The following is a 26,018-nucleotide window of genomic DNA, read 5'->3' as shown; positions in this document are numbered from 1 at the left end:
ACAAAAAGGACACACCAGTTCCATTCTCTACTTCCCAACCCCAGCTTCCTGTGCCACCCAGAACAGAAGATACACAAGACCAAATTAGAGTCAGTGGACTTTAAGAGGTAGGAAATCAGTACATGTGCCTTTCAGAAAACAGACAATTATCAGATATCCAGTTTGTGACTCTTAACAGTGCAAGGTGAGGGGTCTCCAGGTACACTGAAGTATTGACATGCAGACTGTCAGGCACTGGAATCTGTGCTGCATGTGATTGTTCCCATTCTCTCCCCTCTGCCAGGATAAGACTGGTCCAGATACTGTAGCCTCAGCCACTGAGACCAGCGGAGTGCTGATGAAAGATAATTTCTGCAGCAGTCCTGTCTAAAGGCACAGGGCCAGCTGGGTGCAGAAAATAAACCAAAAAGAAAGAAAAAGGGCTGCTGTATGCCTGGATATATTCACCCAGACAGCCAAGGTCCAGCAGCACCGGAAGAGGATAGGGCTGAGGCTCTTTGACCTGCAAGAAAGTAAAGAAACACAACTCAGTGGAAGACATAAACAGAGGGCTCTACTCAGCAATCCCAGTACAACATGCTTGCAGTTAGCCCACATGCTTTGCCTTTCTTCTGCCTAACCTCAGACACAAGGAGCATCCCCTGGGTACATTCAATACTCATGTACAGGAATGAAGAGATTGAGTCAAATGCTTCAGGGAGAGGATTTTCTCAGCCATCAAGAGGAAGGCAAGGCAAGTCCCAGCTAAAAAAGCTTTGCTCCAACATGAATTCCTGGGAATGGAATCACGCAGGGAGTGCTGCAATCCTGCTGCTAACCCTGCAGTGGGTCTGCAGCCAACAACATGATTTGATCCCTCTCCAATCCTCAGCTGACACAATTCCAGATTTTTCCAGAGGTATACAACAGCACCAACACTGCTTCCTCCCACCTTTAGCAACTGAATGGGAAGGGGATTTACAGACTGGCTGTACAGGGGAGTTGTGCATCCACCAGATGCTTCAGACAGTTAATGCCAGCTGTGTCAGAAGGCCCTTCTTGGCCCACTCCATGTACTCCTATAACTCACCCAGTACATTACAGCCTCAATAACCATCTGTGTTTTCAGCTGCTGAGACCTTGTTTAAAGTCCTCACAGCCTTGCCTTTGGCTCCTTGCCTCTGCTTCCTACCCCCAGGGCTCTCTGCCCAGCACCCAATTCTGATACATGCCTCTGACCACAACATTAAGCCAGTGCAGCTGACTATTGTAGTGTGCAGTAGGCCTTCTGATAGTACTTGTTCTTCCAGTCCCAGGCCTCTTAACAAAGGGTGAGCTCCCTCCAGCAGGCTCATTACTGTACTGCAAGCACACTGTGCACCACAGGTGCTGGGAACCCAACCTTACATTTATGTTTTCCATTTTTCCTGGTCTCTTTGCAGTCCCAGAATGGAAGCTGTCTGCTACCCTTTGTTATTCCTCCTCTATTTCCAAGTAGTTGGTGGCCAAAAGATGCTCCAGGTGGAGCAGGAAAGGAAGAACCCCTTTGCTCCTCCATTTCCCAGGGAAGCTGCAATTGCCGTCTGCCCTCCCATGTGCTGTTACTTCTTACCGTGTCACTTAGGCTCTACATCCTCCATGCAAACTGCTCCATTGCACTTCCGTAGAGATGTGTTCAAGGAAGAGGAAGACAACTGCAGTGAGAAGCAAAGAGAAAGCATGAAGGAAGCAGTGACTGGCATGCTGGCCACATCACATTCCCTTGTGCACTTTTCTTTGGACATCTCAGGGAGCCTCCCCCAGGATCTCTCCCAGACTGTCACTTTCAATGAACAGTGCCTTGATCCCAAGACTCTCAAGGAAAACCTGTGACCCAGGAGCTGGGAAACCAAGCACTGCTTGTGGAAGCCTCCTCTCTGCTGCCCATGGGTAAGGCAGCTCCAGATGCCCCAGGTGGCTGTGGGTGCTAAGGCTTGGCACAGGATATGCCTCTGCTCACCTGCTGGATTTCCTGCATAACCAGCTGCATGGAAGAGTGAAGGCAAGGGAGGGCTCGTTCGCTCTCTTTCTCCTTGCCTAAGATTGGCTTTGTCTTACTCTTGTCAAAGCTCTGCTGTTTTGGCCAATTCTTAGTCCTCCTGAACCACATGCTTTTGAGAGCTGCCACGGATCCAGGTGTGCTGGTAGAAGACCTGGAAGGGGAGAGCTGCTCCTCTGGAGGGGTCTCCCCCTTGGCTGCTGTTTCAATCAGTGTGGGGGACTCCAGATCTTCATGATCCAAACTCTCACTACTTTTCTGAGGGAAGGAAGAGTGAATTCAGCAGTGGCTTGCATACCATCCACACCCCACAAACAGCACAACCAAGAAGAATACCCAGCTGTGTCCACTGCTGACATTCAGAGGATATCATCCCCCCTTCAGAGCCTCTCCCCCACCCCAGGAGTCCCCAGTGCCCCAGTGTTTCCTGGTGCATGCAGAAAAGGCCAAGCCACTTGGTCGGAATGGGACACCCCACAATGGGAGCACAAAAGAGAAATGCTGCCGCAGTGACTCTATTTGCTCAGGGCACAGTCCATGCCCCATTTTCCAGCTGCAGATCCTCAGCATTCACCTGGCCACAGGGAACAGTCAGTTTTTCCATGAAGGGCTGGATGCCCACAGTCTGGTGATACCGAACCAGTTCGGTGAGTGAGGCATGAGCTCGGTCTTCCCCGAGGATGACATAGCGTGCATTAGGCTGCATCTCAATCAGGTAGTGCCTGCAGCGGTTCTCACCCCTGGGAAGATGGACAGACAGAAATAAACATGGCAGGACCCAGTTATTCTTTTCTGCACTTCTTGTCTCCAGAGGTCAGAGGTGATCAGGAGTCACAGTAATAAATATCACAAAGGTCCAGGAGATGCACTGTGCTGGTGTCACTGGCTGTGTTAGTAGGGGCTGGAGGAATGGCAACTCCCCCAAAGTCAGTGACAGGAAATCCACAGCAGCCAGATCCAGCAGACTGTATTGCCCCCCATGCCTGTTGCCCATATTAGAACTCTGCCCTAGCCTTTGCCCAAGGCTGTACAAAGGCCACGCTCTTGTAGCACTCTGATGGCTCCTCCTCAGGCCACGCTCTAGACTCATCTTCTCTGCTCCAATCAAAGCTTCTTCCAACCTGGTATGCCCACTCAGCCATACAGCACAGCCTAAACATGACTGCACCCTTGGAGCCACAGCATCCCACCCCACAGATCTAGTTTCTGGAAAGAGGCAGACTCCACAGCATTTGTCTGCTACTCCAAACTGTCTGAGGTACCCACAACAGGAGAGGCTGAGCACCATCCTCACTGGATTCCTCTGCAGAGGAGGTAATCTCCTCCATCCACGCACAGCTCAGTTTCATAGAATCATTTAGACTGGAAAAGACCTTTGAGTCCACTCGTTAACCCAACACTGCCAAGTCCACCACTAAACCACATCCCTAAATGCCACATCTACATGTCTTTAAATGCATCCAGGGATGGTGACTCCACCACTGCCCTGGGCAGCCTGTTCCAACGCTTTGACAGCCCTTTCATAAAGATATTTTTTCCTAATATCCAATGTAAACCTTCCCTGGAGCAACTTGAGGACATTTCCTCTTGTCCTGTCACTTGTTACCTGGGAGATGAGACTGACCCCCACTTCATTACAACCTCCTTCCAGGTAGTTGTAGGGTGTGCCAAGGTATCCCTTCAGCCTTCTGTGCAAGGCTCACTACCTACCTGTATGTCAAGGTGTAGCCTGGTCGGCTCTGGCTAATTCGAACAAGGAAGCAACCCAAAGGTTTGTCAATCAGCAGGTTTTCAGCTTCCCTGGAAGCAGAAAAGATATTCTCAGCAGACAGGGACCAGCTGCCTCTGTGCAGGGATTCCCATCCTATCTCCCATGGTACTAGGGTAGTGCTCCCAGTCAACAGAGAGGCCAGCATCTGCCAGCCATGTTCCTAGTTTGGAACAGGTTCCTAGATTTCCTCAGGCTTGGTGATGCTGGGAGGCATCAGCAGGCTGAGAAAGCACATTACTCTCAGCCAAAGCCTCTCCAAGCTGGGCTGCTCCAAACCTGCTCCAGCAGTCTGACTACTGCAACAGCAACAGAGCACATTACAAAGCATCACTGGGACGATGAGGCTGTGCACATGTGTATTTCCTGTGCTCCAGGGATGACAAAAGAAGTCAGGATGCTGTGGGGTACTGATGCTCAGTGCAAGGTAAGCCCAGTGCCTTGGAAAACCAACAACTTGGATTACACCACTTTGGCTCTCTAGAACTTCCTGCTGGAAGGAGGACTTCCCCCTCTCTGCCCAACAAAGCACAGCTTTGTGCTTGCCATGTGCCTTGCTTCAGGCTAAAAGTGACTGCGAATCTCCAGTGCAATCTGGGATTGCTCTGGCTGCTTTGCTACATGAGGCTGAGCTTACGCTGCTGTATGGAGAGTCAAGTCCAGCAACAGCAAGGACCACTCAGAACATATCTAATCTTCAATATTTAGTGAAATGCTCATAACTAGCCTATATTTGAATTCAGACGGTTTTGTCTTCCAGGCACTTGTTTTTCTCCTGCATTCTTGGATCTGCAGACAAAAAGCATTAACGCAAGCAGAAGCCTTGATAATTATCTTAAAAAAGATAAAAATGCATCGACCAGGCACTTTTCAGCTACTGTAGTGTCCTTTATTCAGCTGACCTGCTATGACTAGCATAGTCTTCAAGTAATGTTCATGCTGATAAGCTGAAAAATTCCAGTAACTTATGATCTAATAAGAATCAAGGAGACTTGCAGCTTTAACAGAAAAAAATTACAAACTGGAACAAGATGCGAAGATACTAAGGGTGTCCAAATGACAGGCACCCTTGACAGCAATGCCCTCACACAAGGCCCACCAAGTAAGGGACACTGGTAGTCTGCAGGCAGGCAGCACTACAGATTAGTGCTGCATAGAGGGAGGCTGCATATAGGGGAGACCGTAGGCAGAAATTCTGACATCTGTCAAACCCCACTGCCTTGCTCCTACTCAATCACTGGCATAACCACCATTTCTCTGATTATCACACTGCTTGGAAAGTAGTGCTTGGCTCAGCCAAAAGAGTGAAGTGTGAGGCGTAACCACACAGGTAGAAAACTTCAAGCATTTAAATAAAGGTTTTCCAAAAAAAGCTTGAGAGTTCACAGCCTTGTAAACAACTCCATCAGAAAGTAGGTCTTTGTGGATGTCTCTCCCTGCCTAAGTGGATGTAAATTCCACCTATGCTGCACCCTTCTTAGATGGGCAAAGGTACCAAAAAAACCCCTTTAATTTTCCCATATCTGGGGGCTTTGGAGGAATCTTGCTATTGGTTATTCACTAAACCCCTTCTGAATACTTTTTTTCATAGAACCATGGAATGGTTTAGGTTGGAAGGGACCTTAAAGATGATGCATTTAGTTCCAACCCCCTCCACAGGTATGGGCACCTTACATTAGATCAGATTGCTCCAAGCCCCATCCAACCTGCCCTGTACACTGAATTCTGTATTCTCCGGCTATTAACTGAGGTCTCCTTCCGACCTAAACTGAGAGATTAATTTATAGGATAAATTTCATGTGTGTATTTCCTCTTCAAGTACTTTCCAAGCTTCCCTACATGGGATCTGTATTTAGGAACCCACAGGGCACTTATTTCCTATGAGTTTCCACAATCTTTCCCTGGGCCCACGTAAAATTTCAGCATCTGCATCTTGTGACTGGGAGTTCCAAGCTTCTCTCTAAGGGTTTGAAGCTCACAGCCTGAAAGTGAAAAGTTAAGCAGATCACTCCCACTCCTTAAAGAGGTAAATTCCGGCAAATCCAACCTATGCAGTCTTCGTAAGGACACAGCAGCTTCTGCCCGCATGCCACAGCCCAAACTGCAGCCACTGTGTCCAGAGTGCTCACCTCCTGCTGATCATCCCATGTAGCCAGCTTGGAAAGGCTCCATCATCCTGCATGACCTTCTGGGCCTGTGTCTCTTTGAACCAGAGAAGAGTTGCTCCTCTCTTGAGTTCCCTCATTTTTGCCTCTTCTCCAGTCTGTCCCTCTGTCCCCAGAACTGGTCGAGGTGCAGAAGGGTCCAAGAAGTTATCAAAAGGAGTGGACTGAAAGTGGGGAGACAGGGAAAATGGCCATGAAAGCAAGGTCAAAGGCAGGGGACCTCTGATAGGATCCCTTTAGTACCAAGTCCCCGAAGACAAGAGCAGCTGTAAACTACCAAACATTGCTTTCAGTTCCTCAAAGGTCCTGACCACACTTTTAACTAACCACAGCAGGAAAGAACTCTTTCATGTCTCGTAACAAGAATGGGACTTCTTCTCCTGGGGCTCATGCAGGAGAACATGCGCATGCAGAAGGTGGACGGAGCAGGGAACCAGCACGCTTGGCTAAGGAGCCCCAAGCAGAGCCAGTATCACTACCTCTGTTAGTTTGCTGCGTGGCCGTGGCACTGGTGGCTGTTGTGATTTATCAGAATAATGGGGAGAAGACTGAGGGCACCTCTTTCGTGGCTTGGGGACTGGAAAGGAGATTCTTTCTGCAACAAGAGGAAAGAAGTAGATGAAAACCAGTTCCATGATGCATGAGATCAATCTCCATGTGCCCAGGCTATGGACAGGCTCTGCTGCATGGAGTAGGTGGGAGACACAGCTTGGCAAATGACCTCCACCATACTGTTTTTGCTCCCTACAGAGAATCCACACTTTCAAATGGCAGGAATGTTGGCACCTCACTGCCCACCACACCGTTGGAGCCCCAGCTCCAGGAAAGCCAAGGACAGGCCATCATAACCTGAAGATTAGAGCACTTCAAGGTGACCATTGCATGAGTGGCCATGCATGGGACAGAAGGAGAGGGAGCAACTCACTCTGGGCCTCTGCTTCCAGTGCCAGCTGCCGGCTTCTTTCTCTCTCTGCCTCTTCCTGTAGCAGCTGTGCCTTAGCTCTCAGCTCAGCCACCAGTTTTAGGTAACTCTTCCTGCACCTGAATCCCCTGAAAGCTATTCAGAGAAAAGGTGAGGTTAGAAAAAAAAAAAAAACAAACCAAAAGCTGTTTATGCCTCTGTCACTCCCTGGGGGAAGCACATCAGGCGATATTCCTTTTCACCCTGTGCAAAGCCCTCAACACTTGAATCACATTACTAAAGAGCAATGAAAACTCTACTGTGAGCAGGCAGTCAAAACCATGTGAGAACTGTCTTCTACTCTCTAAACTGCCAGATTATGGATTTAAAGAAATCGGATTTCAGATCTGAGCTCTCATTTCTAATCCCAAGACACTAAATATCTAAAAAACAAAGTATCACAGAAGGACCTCTGTTATCCATCAACCTCCCTGGTACCCCTTCAGACACTATGAAGGTGACAGGATTCCCTTGATGTCAGCCCACAGGAAAACCTTGTCCATAAACAGCCACCACAGGGCTCATTGGGATCATTATAGACATTGTAATATCCCACCTACTCTACCAGGTTCTAAAGCACATGAACCTTAAAGTGGCATCCTCTTATTTCCCACTACCCACACATCTTCCTCACGGATGAGAACAACGCACAGCATGTGACAGTCTGATGTTTGTCATACTATATGGTGCATAGCTAGAAGCTGCTCAGATGCTTCAGCTGTGCAATAACCCATATAGAAGTACAACAGAGACCAGGCAGGATCACAGCCTTCTTCTGGGAGCACAGTCCTCTCAGAATCTCTGCAGAGGGAAATACCAAACTGCCTACAGTGCATGCTCTGGAGAAAGAGGCTGCCAGACAACATGCTACCTGGAAAGGAAGGAAAAAATGCAACCCAAAGCAACCCAAAACTTCATCCCCTTCTGCCTGTTTCTAAAAGCAGGGATGAGATCAGCTTCTCTCACCAGCTTTTCCCGCTCCTCAGTTCAACACCACTCACAAACAAGCCCTCACTCCAGAGCACAGTTAGCCAGATCTTGGGATGCAGACAAATCATACACTTGCCCTGAGCAGCTCAGCTGTCCTGGGCACATGATTTCCCTTTCCAAGGCTCATGTCTGATAGCTCTCTCAAGTTGAGGATGAGCACTGAGGAAGTGGGCATCTGCAATAAGCACTCTGACTGCACAGGGCCTTAACACTGAGATGGTGCCTGGCCTGCCTTTCTGTCATCTGGAAAGGTGCAATGGTGGAGCATGGACTGGAAAAGCTTTTCTTTGCCCTGGGTCTGACATCGGAGTTGAGGAACTCCCCTTCTCTCACCTTTCTGTATGACAACTGCTGCTCTTTCCAGTTGCTCCACACACTTCACCAGCTGTTCCTGATGCCAATATTTAAAGAAAAGTCGTGACTTTCTGCGAAGTTGGGAAGAGAAAGAAGCAGTGAGAAACACCGTTTGTCTAAGCTTGCACCCAGCATCTTTCTGCAGGCCTTTCTACAGCCATAGAATTCTCCCTGAAAGGAGTAAGGTAACAGTCTACATGTATAAAGCCTCTGCCAGGCCCCCTTTCCCCAGCAACAGTGATCTACACCTACCCACATATCCAGCCTGTCAGCTCTGTTCTTTGCAGTATCTCCAAGCAGCTGAAAGAAAAGATAAAAGGGAAACACATCACATAATTTTCAACCTGAAGTTAACACCATGCAGCCGGCAGTTTTAGGTGCATGAAGTGCGAGAAGGCATCTCAACAATTCTGCATAACATTCTCTGTCCCCTGTCACATTCAGTATCTGGCTGTCAATCCATAGCACTCCTTGAGGAACAGCTAGGATCACATTTGGGAACATCAGCAAAGGGGTGCCCAGAGGCAGATTTCCTTCAGCTCCCTGGCAGGCACTTCTGCAGAGCCTATTTTATTCTCAGAACTGTTCTTCCTCATTTCGTTTCCAAGCTCTTTGGAGCACACAAAAGCTGCAAGGTCAGCACAACAAGACTTCCGGGAGAAAGCCTGTTTTTCAACTCCAGTTTCATTTTGCAGACTCTAGTAGTAAAATTTGGGTCATTCGGAAAGATTCCCCAACACTATGAACTGAAAGCAGCATTCTAGCTGCACCATAAAGACAGCTTCCTCTCTCTTCCTGCCAATCCAGACTGTGAAATCATAGTGACACTTTTTGCTAATATCTTGCATAGCAAAGAAGAATCAGCCAATTTCCACAGTGACACAATCCATCTCCACAGTGATTCTTTTCTCACATGAATCCAATGATTTTTGCGTCTGAAAACACACCATACTGCCTATTTATCATCATCTCCCTCTCCTCTATGAGATTCTCCCTTGACCTCATTCGAGTCTGCAGTTCTTATTAATTCAAAATCATCAGTAACTCCAAGGAAGCATTGTGAAGGCTGAAGGAGCTACTGCCAGGAGAGGTCTGCTCCAGGACAACATTCAAATCCTTTTCTTAAAAGACTTTAAAATCCCCCTCAGCTGGCTGCATTACATGCTTCATTCTCACTATCAGTCACAGTTGACCACGGCAGGAAGGAGAGACTGGGAAAGTGGAGAAGAGGAGGTGGGGGGTTGTTGTCCTAAATGTATGAAGGAAAAAGCTGACTGGGTAAGACTGTAGAGCTGGAGGGACATTTCTGTGTCAGGTTCTGAAAGTGGTAAGGGTATATTATACCTGTACAAATAAAAAATTCTTGGGCCAGAAACATGCTCTCCACCCTGAGAGACACTCAGTGCTGGTGGTTGTTTAGCATTGTCTTATTGTCATCTTCTCCCATAAGACCACCAGAAAAAAGCATGGAGAAGCACATTGCAACTGTTCTGGGCCTCCACCTTACTGATTTCACTGGACACCCTTGGCTGTTATTGTGACTCCCTAAATGGAGGACACTAGTAGTTCTCATTCCACAGGATTGCAAGGCTTTATAGTAACTGAATTTCTACACAGTAGTTCAAGAAAGATTTAATTCATCATTGTATCAAATGCTTTTTAAACACTAACTGTCCTTGCCTAGGGATATGTGCACCCCATCACCACAAAAACTCATCCTCAGTTTGTTCCTTTTACTCAGTTTGCTATGCTACTCTGAGAGCAATAGTCTCTGAAGAACAAGCTGGATTGTACATAACAAAGAAAGGGTTCCTACCTTTCTTTTGTGAGGGAAACATCTGGTTTAACTAGAAGAATTGCATATCTGTGAAAAACAAACCAATACAGCAAGGTAAGAGCTACATCCTTGATGTGCTGAGCGGATCCATGCCACAGCAAACAACGATAAATCACTGTCATTCCCACTCAACCTCCTACAGCAAACAAACCCATGATCTCAGGCACGTGAACTCTGAAAAGGCTGTTTCACTCCTTGCCCATATCTGGTTACTAGGGCTGCTTCCTTAACAATATCTAACAAGTAACTGCCAGAGGTTTTAACAAACCTTTCAGCAAATTCCTCAAATGAAGGTCTCCAGGAGAAACCATCTCTTCGGATACGGATTGTCTCCAGCAGTCCATTGTACCGGAGCTGAAGCAGCACCAGAAGGAGGATCAGAGAAACAAACAGAAACAGGTCATTAGGTCATCAGGTCATCAGCTTCTTCCTCTGCAGACAGAAATGCCTTCATTCAGCCCTAAACTTCTCTAGTTCAAACTGAAGAAGCTTCCTTTTGAAGATGCTTCTTTGGCTAAAGACTGAATTTACCACATCCTGTAATTCTGATGATTAACCACTCTCAGTTAAAAGCTGGAAACCATAAAAAACAATGACTTAAACAACTTCACCTTCCAGCCATGGGTACACTGCTTTGCCTCTATCCCTCACAGGACAGCCTTTTACTTCCAAATCTGGACATGGAAGTGCCCTGAGGCATGGATGACCCCGCCTTTAATCCTACCCTTTCTTGTATACATTAAACAGCCCACAGAGCTTTCTGAACTCTTCTAGTAACTTTCAGTATTCTTTAAAGCATCTCAGATCTGACACAATATTCAAAGACAGTCATATCAGCACATTTCAGCTCCTGTCAAAGCAATTCCTTCTTGGCTCCTCTTCAGAGTTGCCCTGCCTGATGGGTGAGAACAGGCTCATCTGCGAAGCATCATTTTTTCCAGAGTACTCCCTGACCCCCATCCGGGAGATGCAAAGGTGAGTCCTAGTGCCTGACAAGCAGATCTCACTGCATTCATGAAAAAGAAATGGGAGAGAATTAAGATTGCAAAACCTGGACCTAGCAGTCTGTGTCACAAAAGTAACCAAGTACCTAGAACCTCTGCATGCATAAAAAGTGTCCCTACTCTTTTGAGGTGAGACTCAGCTTCCCTTTCTCTCTGCAGCCTTTTGGTGGGGTCTGTCCTCCCCACTAAAATGCAGAAGTACCTGTAAAGGGGACAGCTTTTCCTCACCTGCTGCAGCACCACCTGGCTGTCCACCACATTCGGCTCCTTCTGGCTGTTGGGCTTTATACAGCGCACAAAGTGCGGATTGGCAGAATACATCCTCTCCATGAGCACCATCAGAGAATGCTGGTGAGGACAGAGAAAGATCAACAGTGCAGCAACCCAAAGCGCTGCTGGAGCCCAGTGTGCAGTATCCTGCAGCAAGAGCTGTTTTCCCATCCTACAGCAGTTTTCCAGGCTCTTTCCCATGGTCAATCCCATCATGATCAGCTGTACCTCACACCCAGAAAAAACCCTGCCTGCATGCTGGATGCTTTAACTATGTTTAGCAGCCTGGAAGGTCTGACAAAAATATCACTCGTCTCAAGGAGTACTACAGAGCAGTGACACCTTACCCGGAACTGAGCTCCAGCAGACTGTTTTCGTGTGCTGTTGAACTTGTTGTCTGCTTCTGCTCTGACCTGAAACCAGATCCAAACAAAAAAGCACCCCTACAACAAGTGCTTGATTGCCATCCAAAGAGTTCTGCTAGAAGGCAGATGGCAGAAAGGAGAGAGAATGGATTTCAGGAGGGGGAATACAAGTTAAACACGTCAGTAGAAGCAAGCAGTAAGTGCAGTAAAATACAATGGAGAGATTGCTATCTGCTCTTAGTTTCAAACAATTTCTGTCTGCTCTCATTTTGATCCAGTTTCTCCAATAATAAATGTCAGGTAACTACGCCATCATTTATCAATTGCCATGTGGATCTGAAGTGCAATACCTTGGCTTTCACATGAGGCATCAGTGTCCCGGTCCTGGAGACAGTGGCTGGAAGAATAGAGACAGCAGTTATTTTTGTACCTTTTCTCACAATCAACCAGTCTAAACATTAAAACCTCACTTCACACACAAGTCTCCCTACAAATACCAAGTCACAAACAGGGCATTAGGTTTCACCATGTGGAAATACCAGCAAAGAAGTAAAGAAAGGGAGAAGAAAATGCAAATGTATGAAGCATACAATGCAGGCAGTACTATTTGCTTTCACAGAGAAGACAAGGCACTCGGATAATTGAACAACCTTCCATGACCCTCAAAAGGAATATCATCAGGAGGCACCTAGCAGCGCAGAAAAACAGTACAGACAGCAAATAGGAAGCCTACCTATCACAGTCAATACAGCAGGTTATATAAAAATCAGATAGCTGAAAACTAATTTCAGTGACAAGATGAAAAATTCGGGGAAGTTAAATTTACTGAAGGATCTAATGACAGTTTTGCCCCCCCTTAGCGCAATGGTCTCAGAATCACAGAATGGTTGAGGTTCAAAGGGACTTGTGGAGGTCATCTGGGCCAACCCCTTTGCTCAGCAGGACCACCTAGACCCAGCTGTCCAGGACTGGACAACTAACGTGAGAACAGGTTTGAACTTTCAAAGAGCTGGGACTAGACTAAGTATCTTCAGTAACAGTGTGGAAGTGATAATGAAGAAAGACACTCCTGAGCAGAAAAGCTGCAGAACACAGTGGAGAACAGAAATTAAACAGTTACTTGTAAATACCACACAGTGGCATGAACAGGAAAAACGAAAATCTGCACCAAAAGCACCGTGTTCAGCCAAACAAATTTACACAGAATCACAGAATCCCAAGGGTTGAAAGGGACCTCAAAAGATCATCTAGTCCAACCCCCCTGCAAGAGCAGAGTAACCTAAAGTACATCACACAGGAACTTGTCCAGGCGGGCCTTGAATATCACCAATGTAGGAGACTCCACAACCCCCCTGGGCAACCTGTTCCAGTGCTCTGTCACTCTTACAGTAAAGAAGTTCTTCCTGATGTTAACGTGGAACTTCCTATGCTCCAGTTTACACCCATTGCCCCTTGTCCTATCACTGGATATCATTGAAAAAAGCCTAGCTCCATCATCCTGACACCCACCCTTTACATATTTGTAAAGACTGATGAGGTCACCCCTCAGTCTCCTCTTCTCCAAGCTGAAGAGACCCAGCTCCCTCAGCCTCTCCTCATAAGGGAGGTGTTCCACTCCCTTAATCATCTTTGTGGCTCTGCGCTGGACTCTTTCAAGCAATTCCCTGTCCTTCTTGAACTGAGGGGCCCAGAACTGGACGCAATATTCCAGATGCGGCCTCACCAAGGCTGAGTAGAGGGGGAGGAGAACCTCTCTTGACCTACTAACCACTCCCTTTCTAATGCACCCTAAGATGCCATTTGCCTTCTTGGCCACAAGAGCACATTGCTGGCTCATGGTCACCCTATCCACCAGGACCCCCAGGTCCCTTTCCCCTTCGCTACTTTCCAGCGGGTCACCCCCCAACCTGTACTGGTACATGGGGTTGTTCTTCCCCAGATGCAAGACTCTACACTTGCCCTTGTTGAATTTCATTAAGTTTCTCCCTGCCCAACTCTCCAGCCTGTCCAGGTCTCGCTGAATGGCAGCACAGTCCTCTGGTGTGTCAGCCACTCCTCCCAGTTTTGTGTCATCAGCAAACTTGCTGAGGGTGCACTCAGTTCCCTCATCCAGGTCGCTGATGAAAATACTAAACAGCACCGGTCCCAGCACCGACCCCTGAGGAACTCCACTAGTCACAGACCTCCAGCTAGATTCTGTGCCATTGACCACAACTCTCTGCCTTCTTCCTTTCAACCAGTTCCTGATCCACCTCACTACTTGATCGTCAAGCCCACACTTCCTTAGCTTATCTATGAGGATGCTGTGGGAGACAGTATCAAATGCCTTACTGAAATCAAGAAAAACCACGTCTACCGCTCTACCATCATCCCTCCACCTAGTCACTTCCTCATAGAAGGCTATAAGGTTGGTCATACATGACTTCCCCCTCATAAAACCATGTTGGCTGTTCTTAATGACCCCCTCATCCTTGATATGCCTAGTGATGGAGTCAAGAATAAGTTGTTCCATCACCTTTCCAGGATGGAGGTAAGGCTGACCGGTCTATAATTACCCGGGTCCTCCTTTTTGCCCTTCTTATAGACTGGGGTGACACTTGCCATCCGCCAATCCTCAGGCACCTCTCCCGTCTCCCACGACTTACCAAAGATGATGGAGAGTGGCCTAGCAATGACCTCCGCCAGCTCCCTCAGCACCCGTGGGTGCATTCCATCCGGACCCATCGATTTACAGATGTCCAGATTGCATAGCTGATCCCTAACCCAATCCTCATCTACCAAAGCAAACTCCTCCTTTGTCCTGACTCCTGGGGCTATAGGAATCCGGGGCCCCAGGGAGAGTCTGCAGGAATAAAGACAGAGGCAAAGAAGGCATTCAGCACCTCTGCCTTCTTTATATCCTCTGTCTCCAGGGCACCCACCTCGTTCAGCAGCGGGCCTATATTGCCTCTTGTGTTAGTTTTATTTGCTATGCATTTGAAGAAGCCCTTTCTATTGTCCTTAACCCGACTAGCAAGATCTAGCTCCAAGGAGGCCTTAGCTGTCCTAATTGCCTCCCTACATCCTGTAACAACTGTCCTATATTCCTCCCAAGTGGCCAGCCCCTCCTTCCATAATCCATGGATTCTCCTTTTCCACTTGAGTTTGCCCAGCAGCTCCTTGTTTAACCACGCCGGTCTCCTAGATCCCTTACTTGATTTCCTACTCATTGGGATGCTCTGATCCTGAGCTTGGAAGAAGTGGTCCTTGAATGCTGACCAACTATCTTGAGCCCCTTTACCGCCTAGTACCCTTTCCCATGAGACTTCCCTTAGCAGTTGATTGAAGAGGCCAAAGTTGGCCCTTCGGAAATCCAGAACTGTGGCTTTGCTAGGTATTCTATTCCTCCCACACAGGATCCTGAACTCCACCATCTCATGGTCACTGCAGCCAAGGCTGCCATTGACCATCACCACTTCAACCAAAGCCTCCTTGTTGGCGAGTACTAAATCTAGCAGCGCTGCTCCCCTAGTTGGTACGTCCACCATTTGCATTAAGAAGTTATTATCAATGCACTGGAGGAACCTCCTAGACTGTGAATGATTGGCTGTGTGAGTCAATGATTGGCTGTGTGAGTCAATTTCAGGGAAGCATCCAACTTGCTGCTCTTTAAATATTTACTTTCACAAAAGTCTTGGAGACTCTGAGGGCTTATCAGTAACTGGTAAAAAAAGGAGTACAATGGTGGGTGCAGTGCATGCCCTCAAAGTTTTTCATCAATCTTTACCTGAAAAATAAAATGCGTTTGGAAAGGATAATCTCTACAGCCATTGTGGCTTTACTGCATTCTATTTCCAGTGAACATCTAGAAGCTATGACCATGTCCAACTTCATTTCTAGACTTCTGCAGCTTTCCTGAGGCTGCCAGCTGTGAAACATGTTCCTAGCACACAAGCCTCATTCCCACTTAGCTGTTGCAAAGATCATCCTTGATTCATGTGGGATACTCTATCATAGCTGAAGGACTTACCTTTGAACAGGACACTGAGCAAGGGGGTGATGCTGTTGATGAAGAGCCCACGGACATTGGCTGGCAAGGTGTCTCTGTTCTTCTCTAGAAAGCCCTCAGCAGTGTATTGTACCTAGAAAAAAGGGCAGCAAGTCACTAAGGCCAGCAATGCTCACGCACTTGCTGTGAAACCCCATCTTCACAGCTTGCCAGGAGCAGATGTTAAACAGAATGTACAGCGGCTTGCAAGTGAATTCTGCACACTGGCTCAAAAGTGAATTTTGTAAATGCATATGCACCCCATTCAGATGCAAATCCTGATGAACAAAAGCCTGCGGATGGCACTGAGGCATGAGAACAACAGGAGTGCAGCATAACACCGAGACATCCACCTCTTCTTGTTCTCTTTTCCTTCACTACGAAGTTTCATTTACTTTTCATTTATGCTTTAATTACTTTCCTTGCCCTCACCCTCCTCCCTTTGAATAGGCTTCCATCCTGTTGTCATGCATCCCCTTGTTTCTCTTGCTCCCTTCCTTTCTCATCTCCAGCTTGCCACTCTCCTTTCTGTATTAGTTATTAATTTTTGTAATGAAGAATGTCACAATAACTTAACCAAAAATGGTGAGTTTAGATTATTAAATTTCATATTATAATGACCTTAATTGTCATGTCTGCCCCTGCTCCAAAAATTATTTCCAATCAATCCAACATACTTGGGCCAATTCTTTCAGAATGGTGGAAGTAAGGTTAAAGTACAATAGTCCTAAGCCTCAAGGATTTAAGCTGTTTAGATACCACTGAATGTATAAATTAAGTGTCTCCATTTTCAAACTATTAATTACTTGCTGCTCTTACTGTGTTCCTCAGTGTTGGCAATAAAATATAAGTGGTTGCTGTAGAACTTAATAGAGCAATAGATAAAGGTAAAGCCTTTAGACTGTCCTTTGGCGCTGCACAGTGGATGAAAGGCTTTTATTTTATAAAGGACTATTTTAGGACTAGAGCTCCAATAGAATGATGATGAATACAGCAGACTCTTCTAATAGCCAATGCTTCCCAGTGGTAGCCTCACTTCTCTCAGGGGTCCTCTCTTCCCATACTTTCTAATGAAATCTCAGGGAATCCTAGAAAGGCAGCTCTCTAGGAACACATCACTTCTGCAACTACTGTTGTCAGACCATACACTCCTTAACATAAAGCCTTATTTGTCACACTTATTTCCCCTTCTGCATATATCACAACAGAATTCTTCCTGCAAATAGTACATACTTTTCCAGCATAGTGAATGATGCTGAAGGCCAAAACATGGCCTCGGCCTGGTTGGAAGTGTAAGTTCCCTTTGAAGCTGTTGTTTAGTTTATCCACAAATGTTTTATCAGTTGCCTGAAAGAAAGCAGATTTCATAATCAAATGGTAGGGCTGCAACAGAGACCTGATCAAAGCACACTGAATGAAGAAGTGTTGGAAGTATCCTTGGCTGTGAAACAGTTTTGTGATGTAGTCCCTTCTTGAGTCTTCATAGGAATGCCGATGTCATTAGATTGTTACTGATCTGGCTGTCCTGTCTCATCAGTCACACATGAGGACACCTCTGTTCATCCTGCTCTTCAAAGTCACACCCCAGCATAAGACCTCTCTCTACAACTCAGATATTTAATGCTACATGCCCCCCTATTATTTTCTCTGCCCCTTATCTCATGCATACCTGCGGGAACGCACTTTGCTCATCCAGAAGGGACAGGAGTCCAAGTGGCTTAGCCAGAAGAAGATCCTGTGGGAAAGCAGACACATTATACATATCAAAAGCAGTACAGGGCATCCACCTTCACCTCTGAAGAGGTTCTTCCCAGGTGCATTGACTCCCATGATTAAAAAAAAAATAAAAAAGAGAGATTCCTCTCTTGGCTGTGTAGAGCAATTCTCTTCTGTCAGTCCTCTCACTCACCAGAGTAGGTTCATTATTGTTGAATGTGATAGTCTCCCAAGGCAGATCTTCTTCCTTATAGGCAGCCTGCTCCAGCTGGAAAATGTGCTGAAACAGAGAAAAAAGGGGTTGGAGCACCCAGAAGTCTTGGCTAGACAACCCTTCCTTCCTGCCCTGAACAGAGGATAGATGTGTGGCTCTCTCACCTAAGGCATGAGAGGCCCAAGATGGAACTGCTGTTCTGCAGGCTCATCCATAAGCCTGTCACTCACTGATGCCAGTACATAAAGCAGGAACACTTCTCAGAGTGTAAATGTGTCCCCTCTGCCAGCTTTGCTTTGGTCACTGCTTGACCCTCTTATTTCCTCCTTCCCTGCCTCAGTGGATCCCCTCCCACAGCAGAGAAGGTTGCTGCTCTCTACCCTGCTTCACTGAACGCCATTTCTGTCCTTACAGGCAATAGACCTGTTTTCCCCGCAAGCACTCCTTTACACACCAGATAGATCAGTGCTCTGCTTTCCCTGCCACACAAGGCATCAGACTTACATGGTTGAAGAAGTGCTGCAGCTGCTCATTGGCCAAGTTTATGCAAAACTGTTCGAAACGATTCACTGCAAAGTTTTCAAAACCAAAAATATCCAAGATGCCTAAAAGAGGGAAAATGAGCACATCATGAAGCCTGTAGACCGTCTGATAGCTGCATATCTCAACATCTAACTAAATCTCCTATCACCCAGCTCTTATGGCACAGGGAAACCCCACACAAGTTACCAGTGGCACTTCTCTCTCATAACTCTGCTTGGAGAGCTAGTCAAGAGAAGCCCTGCTCGCATCACTGGCTCCTCAACAAAGCCAGTACCCCAGAACTGAAGCCTCACAGTTGCTTCACACTAACTAACCACTCAAGAGTTGGCTAGAGCACTACAGACTTCATGCCACTGACTAGTATCTCCAGCATGATCACATCTTTGATAATGGATCCCTGCATGCAATCCCTGCAAAACCTCATATTGTGCGTTTTCCTCATTGTGGCTGAGGGATGTATATCTGAGGACAGAACTGGAGCAAGGCAGGCAGAACTCACCTATCTCCCCCAGTTCCACCTCAGCATCCACGTTCTCAGCCAGCAGCTCATTGATTTTGCAAACGATCCAGCCAAATACTCGTCCGTATGCCACCTTTGCAATGGAATCCCGAGCATCTGTACAGAAAGAACAGCAACTCACTGAAGGGCTCCAAAGGAGAGCAGAAAACATAGCACACACGCTGGCTCAATACATCCACCTCTAGAAAAAAAATCTAGTGGTTTATGAAGCTATTTTAAAGACCAGATAAACATTAGGTATCTGTCTGAGTGTCTCTGACCTCTGTAATCTCAAAAAGAGCTCTTCCATTCCAAGATCCTCACAATCTTTCTACAAAATCAGATATGGCATACTAGGGAAATTGTGAGATCTAATCTAAAATGGAAAATCTAATATAAAACGGAAAATTTCCTTTCCAAAAATGTCCACTCACTTTTTCGAATACCCAGAGACTTGCTTTTTCCTCTGTAGGTCTAGTGAATATGGATCTCCTCCTCTGATAAACCAAGCAAGAGGCTCCAAGTTATACTTGGAAAATTGAAGGGTTCTGTTACTTTTAGCCCACAGCTGACAACTGTTGAAGTGCTGTGGGCAAGAGGAGGATACAACCAATGGAAAACTTGCTGACATTCTAAGAGAAAGATAAGTCAATGTGACCTACTGCATGATGGGAGATGTATGTGTAGAAAGATGCAAGAGAAGACATTTGGGAAACAACTAGCTAATTCCCCATTTTCAGTTTTTAATTTCATTTATTTTTAAGCAATAGTCTAGAAATCCTGTGATTTCATGATTTTTAAACTTATATTTTAAATCTTTCTAACGGAACCTTTCTGTGTAGATTATCTTGGGTTATTTTGTCATCGAAAGAAAATATAACACCTTGTGCTTGCTATTTTGACATACTCCCCTTTCATCTCCCTCTGTCCCTGATTTTGTGCTATCTCATTAGTTCTGTTATTTCTCCGTCTGCTACCTAAAGCTCTGCACACTGCCAGTACTCTGCAACAGGAGCCTTCCCCTCTTTTGTACCAATACCTACAGTTTCCTTCTAGGCTGGACTGAGGGAGAAAGCAAAGCTAATTGCTTGGTTTCACATTTAATGTCTGTAGTCTCCTGGAGATTAAACAAAAGCAGCCTTCGTGGTCCTACAAGACAGTAGGAGACTAAACAGATAAACATTGACATACTTGTCTCTGTGCAAGAGGAATGAAGGGACACAGATAGACATCTTTGTACCAGATAAGTTGCACATGTGTGGGAATACCCTTCCATCAGATACGGGTCAGCCTTTCTAATCAGCACATCTGCAATTCATTATGTCCCATACCTTCTGCCTGCTGCTGGGTGTGAAAACGCAGAATCTGTTCACCTCGGGTCACAGACACTGTACAAATAAGGCATTTTAACAGTTCATCTTCTTGGACTCCAAACTGACCCTGGGAGAGAGAAAATAAATGTGGACAGTCAACAGTAAACCCTTATTCTACTTGTGGGGACTGCAGCTCCTTGTGTCTGTCCAACACCCTGTATAACACAGTCATGAGTCAAGATTCAAGCTCTACTGCAAAGTATTGCTGTTAACATCTCACAGCACCGGAGTCAGTTGTGGGCTCTGAGATCTGCACTGTCCTTGCAGACACCAAGCTCACTTTTGTGCTCTCTCTGAAATACTTTCTGCTTTGCTTTTCCATTGCTGCCACCTTTCACCTTCTTTGGGAGCCCTGCCAGCCCCTGCTGAGAGGTTTAATGACTTACTGAACAGTACCACACAGAGGTCTGAGCTTCAGCAGACATCAGTCAGAAGAACCCACAGGAGACGGGAAACAAAGGTAACTCAAGACACAACCGAACCCCTCAGTGATTGCTCTAAGAGGAATTCCCCTCCCGTGGGCAAAAAACAAGGAGCAGACTTTTAATAAGTAAGACAAAAAGTTTGCTGCAGAACAGATGTAGGTGGTTGTTTCAGGTATGGTGTAGGAGAGCAACGGGCCAAGAGATGGGAGTGAAACCAAAAGCCGAGGGTGCTGGGATTCCAAATAGGTCAAATTAAAAAGACATAGAAAATGCAGAAAAACATTAACATTTTTTGTTCTGTGTTGTTAACAAAGCAGGACAATATATCCATCCATACAATAAAAATGCAATAGTCCTGGGGAATATATACTTCTTCATCTGTGACAATTTCATGTGGAAGAGTAGAAAGTTTAATTCTGGATAACCAACAAAATTTATAGCAGTCAAGGTAGTACCTTTGGACAAAATCTGTTTAAAACACTAGAGTTCAGATACTGCACACCTGAATTTCTCCATGGCATTATCATACTCACTAACACAGAATATCTGATTTTAAAAAGCTTGTATGAAGTCAACAAGGCATGCATGATATCACCATATGCAAGACACTGGTTCTAGACATACGAGAAATAGAACCTGGGAACTGTCTCTTTGGGAATGAAATGCAGACATGGGGTTATAGCGTGCATTTCTGGGAAAAAGCCTTCCTTGTTCTTCAAGGGCCCTCACACTCTGAGGCAGAAACATCCTCTGCCATCTCTGGCAGGAGCAGCTCCTGCAGTCACACTGCCGGTGGGAACCAGCATCACATCCCTAAGGTTTCTGTCAGCTCTGCTTGTGACTCACCGCTGCAGCTTTCAGCCATCCCCGGGAGGCTTCACTCACTTTTGCAGACCCATTGCTCTCCTCAGGCTCAAAGGTCACATTTCCCAGAGACAACACACCAGCTAAGACAGCTTGCATGTCGACTTGCTCCTAAAACACAGGGGAAACGTGACTGAAAACCTATCAGCGTGTAACATATACAACATAAAGGCCCCAGAAGTTGCAGAGGTGAGGAAAAGTCACAGGCAGCCTGTGTGAAAAAGCTCTAAACAAAGCCTGACAGACTCAAGTGGTTTGGAAGCAACATGGAAAATCCAGAGAGAAACAGGACTGAGCCTCAAAACAGCAGCCAGAAACACTGTGCCTGCAGGAAGCACAGATGGAAATCAAACAGCCTCGGAACTGACCTGTTCCTGGAAGCCCACCATGTCAAGGGCATTGCACACCTCTTTGTATTTGTGTTTCCAGCGCTGAGCTATGTCCTGTGTACCAAACCGTCCACTTATGTACCTGAGAAAGCGTATATCCCATACAAAACTGTCACATGATCAGCACAGCAAGTCAGTCCCACCCCAAGGAAACAAACCAGATTACCAACAGTGAACACATGAAAGGGAAAGAAATTTCCAAGGTAACATAGCAGAGACTCCAGACCTCCCAGCTTCTATGGTGAGCTGTAAGATCTCTTTGCATGGTTCCATTCAGATCCCACTCCAGCTTCCACTCAGTTGTTAACCTGTGCCAGGCTCCACAGATAGAGCCATAAGGCAGAGGCACAAGCTCCATTATGCTGTTTTCCCCTCCAACCTGCATCCTGAGGTAACTAGGGTTGGTTTTTGAAGTACCTGTAAAGTGAAGGATCCAACAGCCCATACATCTCCTTTTCCTCTGAAGAGAGTCCAGCAAACATGTAGTAGAAGATGTGGAAATTCCTCTCCCCAGTATCTTGTTGCACTACCCGTGACTTCTCTAACAGGTACTCACTCAGCTTTGCACCTTGAACTGCACACAAGAAGGTGGCAGGGTAAACTCTGCACTTGGGGATATGAAGCTGACTGAGCTGTCCCACATCTCTTACTTGGTGATAGGAGCATGGAATTGTCTAAAATAACTTTCTCATGCGCAGCACCCTCTAGGCTGCCCAGCACCCTGGAAATGGGCTTCTCCATGCTTCTGACCATCCTATACATGCCTGTTCACCTCCTTTAGCAGCAACCAAGGCTCCTGGCACTGCAGAGTATTACTGATACTTCCCCTCCACTGTCATCCCCATATCCTTCCCGTACTCCCACACTGTCCATACACAGGCCTTATCCTACAGCTGTGGTTGCTCTTAGATTTTACTTAACTGCACGCACTACCCACTGGGTGTCAAAATTTCACTTACCACCAGCCCTGGCTACTCAGTTCACTCCCTCCAGTGCCTAACCACCACCTGGACTAGTAATTGTCCTTGACTTTACCTGTATTTTTCTGGAAACGCAGCTGTATGTATTTTCCAAAGCGGCTGCTGTTGTCATTCACCACAGTCTGGGCATTGCCAAAAGCTTCAAGCAACGGATTTACCTAAACAAATGAGCAAGCAGAGCAATCATTCTTCAAATTAAGTGATCCAATCTAACTTAGCCGGAAAAGTTTAACTCTAGCATTTACTGTCCAGCATTCAACTGGAATAGGAACCACTCCATGAGGACCTAAGAGCACCTATTTTATCATAACTGGATAAAGCAACTGAAAGAGGCAAATATTACAGAAGCTAAGCAGGAGGTTACTGAAAATAAGTGCTATCAAATTGATTTGATCTCAGTCAGATCACTGACTTATTTGTTTAAAGAAAAGGTTGGTATAATGGGTTTCCACAAAGCATCTGACACGGTATCATTAGATAATCCGGCTGCTGTAACTACAACAACTAACAAGGTAAACATGGCACTCAGTATATGTAAGCATAAAACTTAGCTACTGAAATCTGTAGACAGCATAAAGCTCAGAACAGTGAATTATAAAGAACCTAACAGAACAATCAGACCAGCTTAGTAAACTGGATGCAAACAAAGTGAAGGGACAATTTTTCTACATTTGAGCAAATAATATTTGCCGAGTGGAAGAACGATGCCTCAAGGGTACGTGCTGGGCAGCCTGCCGAGCACAGCTTCACAGTAACCCAAAAGGGCTAACATAGTTCTTGAATATACCTACAGGAACCAGATCAGATGCCTATTATTCCTTCACTGTCACCTCTAATCTTTCCAAGGGCAGCACACCAGGATTGAAAGAAACTGTTTTTCCAATTGAGGAATTGCAGGCTTGCTCCAGGCACAATGTTGAGCAAACATAGCTATCCAGAAGATCAGAAGCAGCTCGGCAGTGTGGCCCAAGCAAGCTCTATGTGGGACCAGCAGCTGTATTGATGTCACATTCCCACAGCAGAGCACAGGAATTCACCATGGATCGACAGTGGATGATACCACAGTAAAACAGTATGTCATTTTTGAGCCCAAAGTATGGCACAATGTACTAAGTTTGTGTGGCAAGGTTTTGGTACTAGGGATGCTACAGAGTGGCTTCTGTGAGAAGTTGCCTGAAGCTTCCACCATGTCCAATAGAGAGAGCACCAGCCAGCTCCAAGACAGGCCTGCTGCTGGTTAAGGCTGAGCCCATCAGCGATGGTGGCGGCACATCTGGGAGAACATACTTAAGAAGGGGAAAAAGTGCTGCACAACTGCAGCCAGAAGAGAGGAGACCAGTGCAGAAGGAGGGCAGGAGGTGCTCCAGGCACCGGAGCAGATTCTGCTGCAGCCCATGGAGTTCCATGGTGGAGCAGAGATCCACCTGCAGCCCATGGAGGCTCACACTGGAGCAGGGGGATGGCCAAAAGAGGCTGTGACTCCACAGGCAGTCCACACTGGCACAGGCTCCTGCTAGGATCTGTGGTCCCACGGAGAGAGGAGCCCACACTGGGACAGGTTTGCTGCAGGACTTGTCACCCCACAGGGAACCCACGCTGGAGCAGTCTGTTCCTGAAGGACTGCACCTCATGGAGGGACCCATGCTGGAGCAGTCTGTTCCAGAAGGATGTACCCCATGGAAGGGACCCACACTGGAGCAGTTCATGAAGAACTGCAGCCCATGGGAAGAGTTCACATTGGAAAAGCTCCTGGAGGACTGTCTCCTGCAGGAGGGACTCCACACCAGAGCAGGGGATGAGTGTGAGGACGAGAAAGCAGCAGGATGTGTGTGATGGGCTGACCACAATTCCCACTCCCATTCCCCTGTGCTGTTCAGGGGGAGGAGGTAGAGAAACTGGGAATGAAGTTGAGCATGGGAAGAAAGCAGGAGTGGGAGAAAGGTGTTTTAAGATTTGTTTTTATTTCCTATTATCCTACTCTGATGTCAACGGGCAATAAATTAAATTGTTATTACATTATTTTTTCCTAAGTTAAGTCTGGTTTGCCTGTGACAGTAATTGCTGGGTGAGATACCTATCCTTTTCTGGGCCTTGAGCCTTTTATCTTATGTTTCTCACCCTGTCCAGTTGAGGAAGTGTTTGGTGGTCACAGAGTGTCCAGCCCAAGTTAACCACCCCACACAGAAAGATCCCTCTGGCTGTACAGGAAACCTCAAAACACAGACTTTAAAATGAAGGAGTCCAAAAACTCGCTCTGCTTAGTCTATCATTACGATTTGTTCAAAAAGCCTCACAACTCCTTGAGGAGCAATTCAAGCAGAAATACATCAGACCAAAGAGACAAGTATGCTTCAAAATCAGCCAGCAAAGGTATATGAAAAGGACAAAGATTAACTTAGCCAGTTAGCAGGTATGTGCGTGGCTAAGTATACATAGCCAAAGAAAGGCTGCGTGGATCCCCGTGTACCATTAAACAAAGACTTAATTTTGCTAATAGAAGTCCTTGTTCTGCTTCAAACAGGAAACCATTCGGAAAAATGCCCCTCATGCCTTGTCACAGAGAACATGATAAACAATTGCAATAGTTTTCTATCATTTAAGATACCACGATATTCCCAGCAAATAGAATTACTGCCCAACCAACCCTTCTAATTTGTGGTCAGCTATTTCACCATCCTTACCCACTATTTTCTTATGTGTCTCGTGTTTTGCTCCCTACGTTCCAATGGTGATTCATCAGCAGGCTTCCTGAGCCTAACACAAGCTGTCTTGCAGCAGTGTGGCTTCATGAACCATCCTGTATGGACCTGTATGGACCTACCTGAAGGATCTGCTGCTCCAGCTGTGAGTTGCCTTTGCATAGGTTCATTATGTGCTGCAACAATAACTTCGTACTCTCCGTTTTCCCTGCACCACTCTCTCCACTGCCAAGAAAAAACAAAGCAAAGCAGCTGTAAAGTGCAGTTGTTCTGCCCCTTAATTCTTATTGCCCCATCACTTCAGAGTGCTCTCACATCCAAGAGTTCCACAAGTTTTGCAGCTGAACTGTACATGTGAGTACAAACTCACACCATAGTTCTACACAGTGGGTCCCACGAGGTCTTAATCCCTTCCCGGGGGAAATTTTTCACATCTGCAAGGGCATACAGATATACCCCAAGCCATCACTTTTGAATGGGGGGACCTGACAGACCATTTTCTCTGCTTCTTTAAGAAAAAGATACATCTAACTCTTGGAAAGCAACCTCCTTCAAAAA

The 26,018-nt window shown here is 46.3% G+C and overlaps 1 protein-coding gene across 3 annotated transcripts in view; it reads right to left on the bottom strand.

Annotated features, from left to right (window-relative positions):
- Positions 1 to 86: 86 nt before the first annotated feature.
- The window catches only part of LOC136005125 (myosin-IIIb-like), a 28,875-nt gene continuing 2,943 nt past the window's right edge, over positions 87 to 26,018 (bottom strand). The window contains exons 4-30 of one of the 3 annotated variants that reach the window (XM_065662314.1): positions 25,583 to 25,685; positions 22,817 to 22,919; positions 22,199 to 22,355; positions 21,761 to 21,863; positions 21,375 to 21,503; positions 20,062 to 20,170; positions 18,731 to 18,847; positions 18,193 to 18,293; positions 17,668 to 17,754; positions 17,428 to 17,493; positions 16,992 to 17,105; positions 15,741 to 15,852; positions 12,082 to 12,128; positions 11,714 to 11,779; positions 11,325 to 11,444; positions 10,361 to 10,446; positions 10,072 to 10,119; positions 8,508 to 8,555; positions 8,235 to 8,326; positions 6,876 to 7,007; positions 6,430 to 6,545; positions 5,915 to 6,114; positions 3,728 to 3,817; positions 2,592 to 2,757; positions 1,979 to 2,275; positions 1,592 to 1,673; positions 87 to 502 (exon numbers count right to left, since the gene is read on the bottom strand). In XM_065662314.1, the coding sequence (XP_065518386.1) occupies positions 1,596 to 1,673; positions 1,979 to 2,275; positions 2,592 to 2,757; positions 3,728 to 3,817; positions 5,915 to 6,114; positions 6,430 to 6,545; positions 6,876 to 7,007; positions 8,235 to 8,326; positions 8,508 to 8,555; positions 10,072 to 10,119; positions 10,361 to 10,446; positions 11,325 to 11,444; positions 11,714 to 11,779; positions 12,082 to 12,128; positions 15,741 to 15,852; positions 16,992 to 17,105; positions 17,428 to 17,493; positions 17,668 to 17,754; positions 18,193 to 18,293; positions 18,731 to 18,847; positions 20,062 to 20,170; positions 21,375 to 21,503; positions 21,761 to 21,863; positions 22,199 to 22,355; positions 22,817 to 22,919; positions 25,583 to 25,685 (2,887 nt within the window). In that variant the 3' untranslated portion in view covers positions 87 to 502; positions 1,592 to 1,595. The remainder of the gene's footprint in view (positions 503 to 1,591; positions 1,674 to 1,978; positions 2,276 to 2,591; positions 2,758 to 3,727; positions 3,818 to 5,914; positions 6,115 to 6,429; positions 6,546 to 6,875; positions 7,008 to 8,234; positions 8,327 to 8,507; positions 8,556 to 10,071; positions 10,120 to 10,360; positions 10,447 to 11,324; positions 11,445 to 11,713; positions 11,780 to 12,081; positions 12,129 to 15,740; positions 15,853 to 16,991; positions 17,106 to 17,427; positions 17,494 to 17,667; positions 17,755 to 18,192; positions 18,294 to 18,730; positions 18,848 to 20,061; positions 20,171 to 21,374; positions 21,504 to 21,760; positions 21,864 to 22,198; positions 22,356 to 22,816; positions 22,920 to 25,582; positions 25,686 to 26,018) is intronic. The other 2 variants (XM_065662315.1, XM_065662316.1) reach the window with 2 other exon arrangements.

The sequence above is a fragment of the Lathamus discolor genome, chromosome Z, assembly GCF_037157495.1.
Source record: "Lathamus discolor isolate bLatDis1 chromosome Z, bLatDis1.hap1, whole genome shotgun sequence".
In the NCBI taxonomy this organism is placed as follows: domain Eukaryota; kingdom Metazoa; phylum Chordata; class Aves; order Psittaciformes; family Psittacidae; genus Lathamus; species Lathamus discolor.
This window is presented reverse-complemented; position numbering and strand designations above follow the sequence as displayed.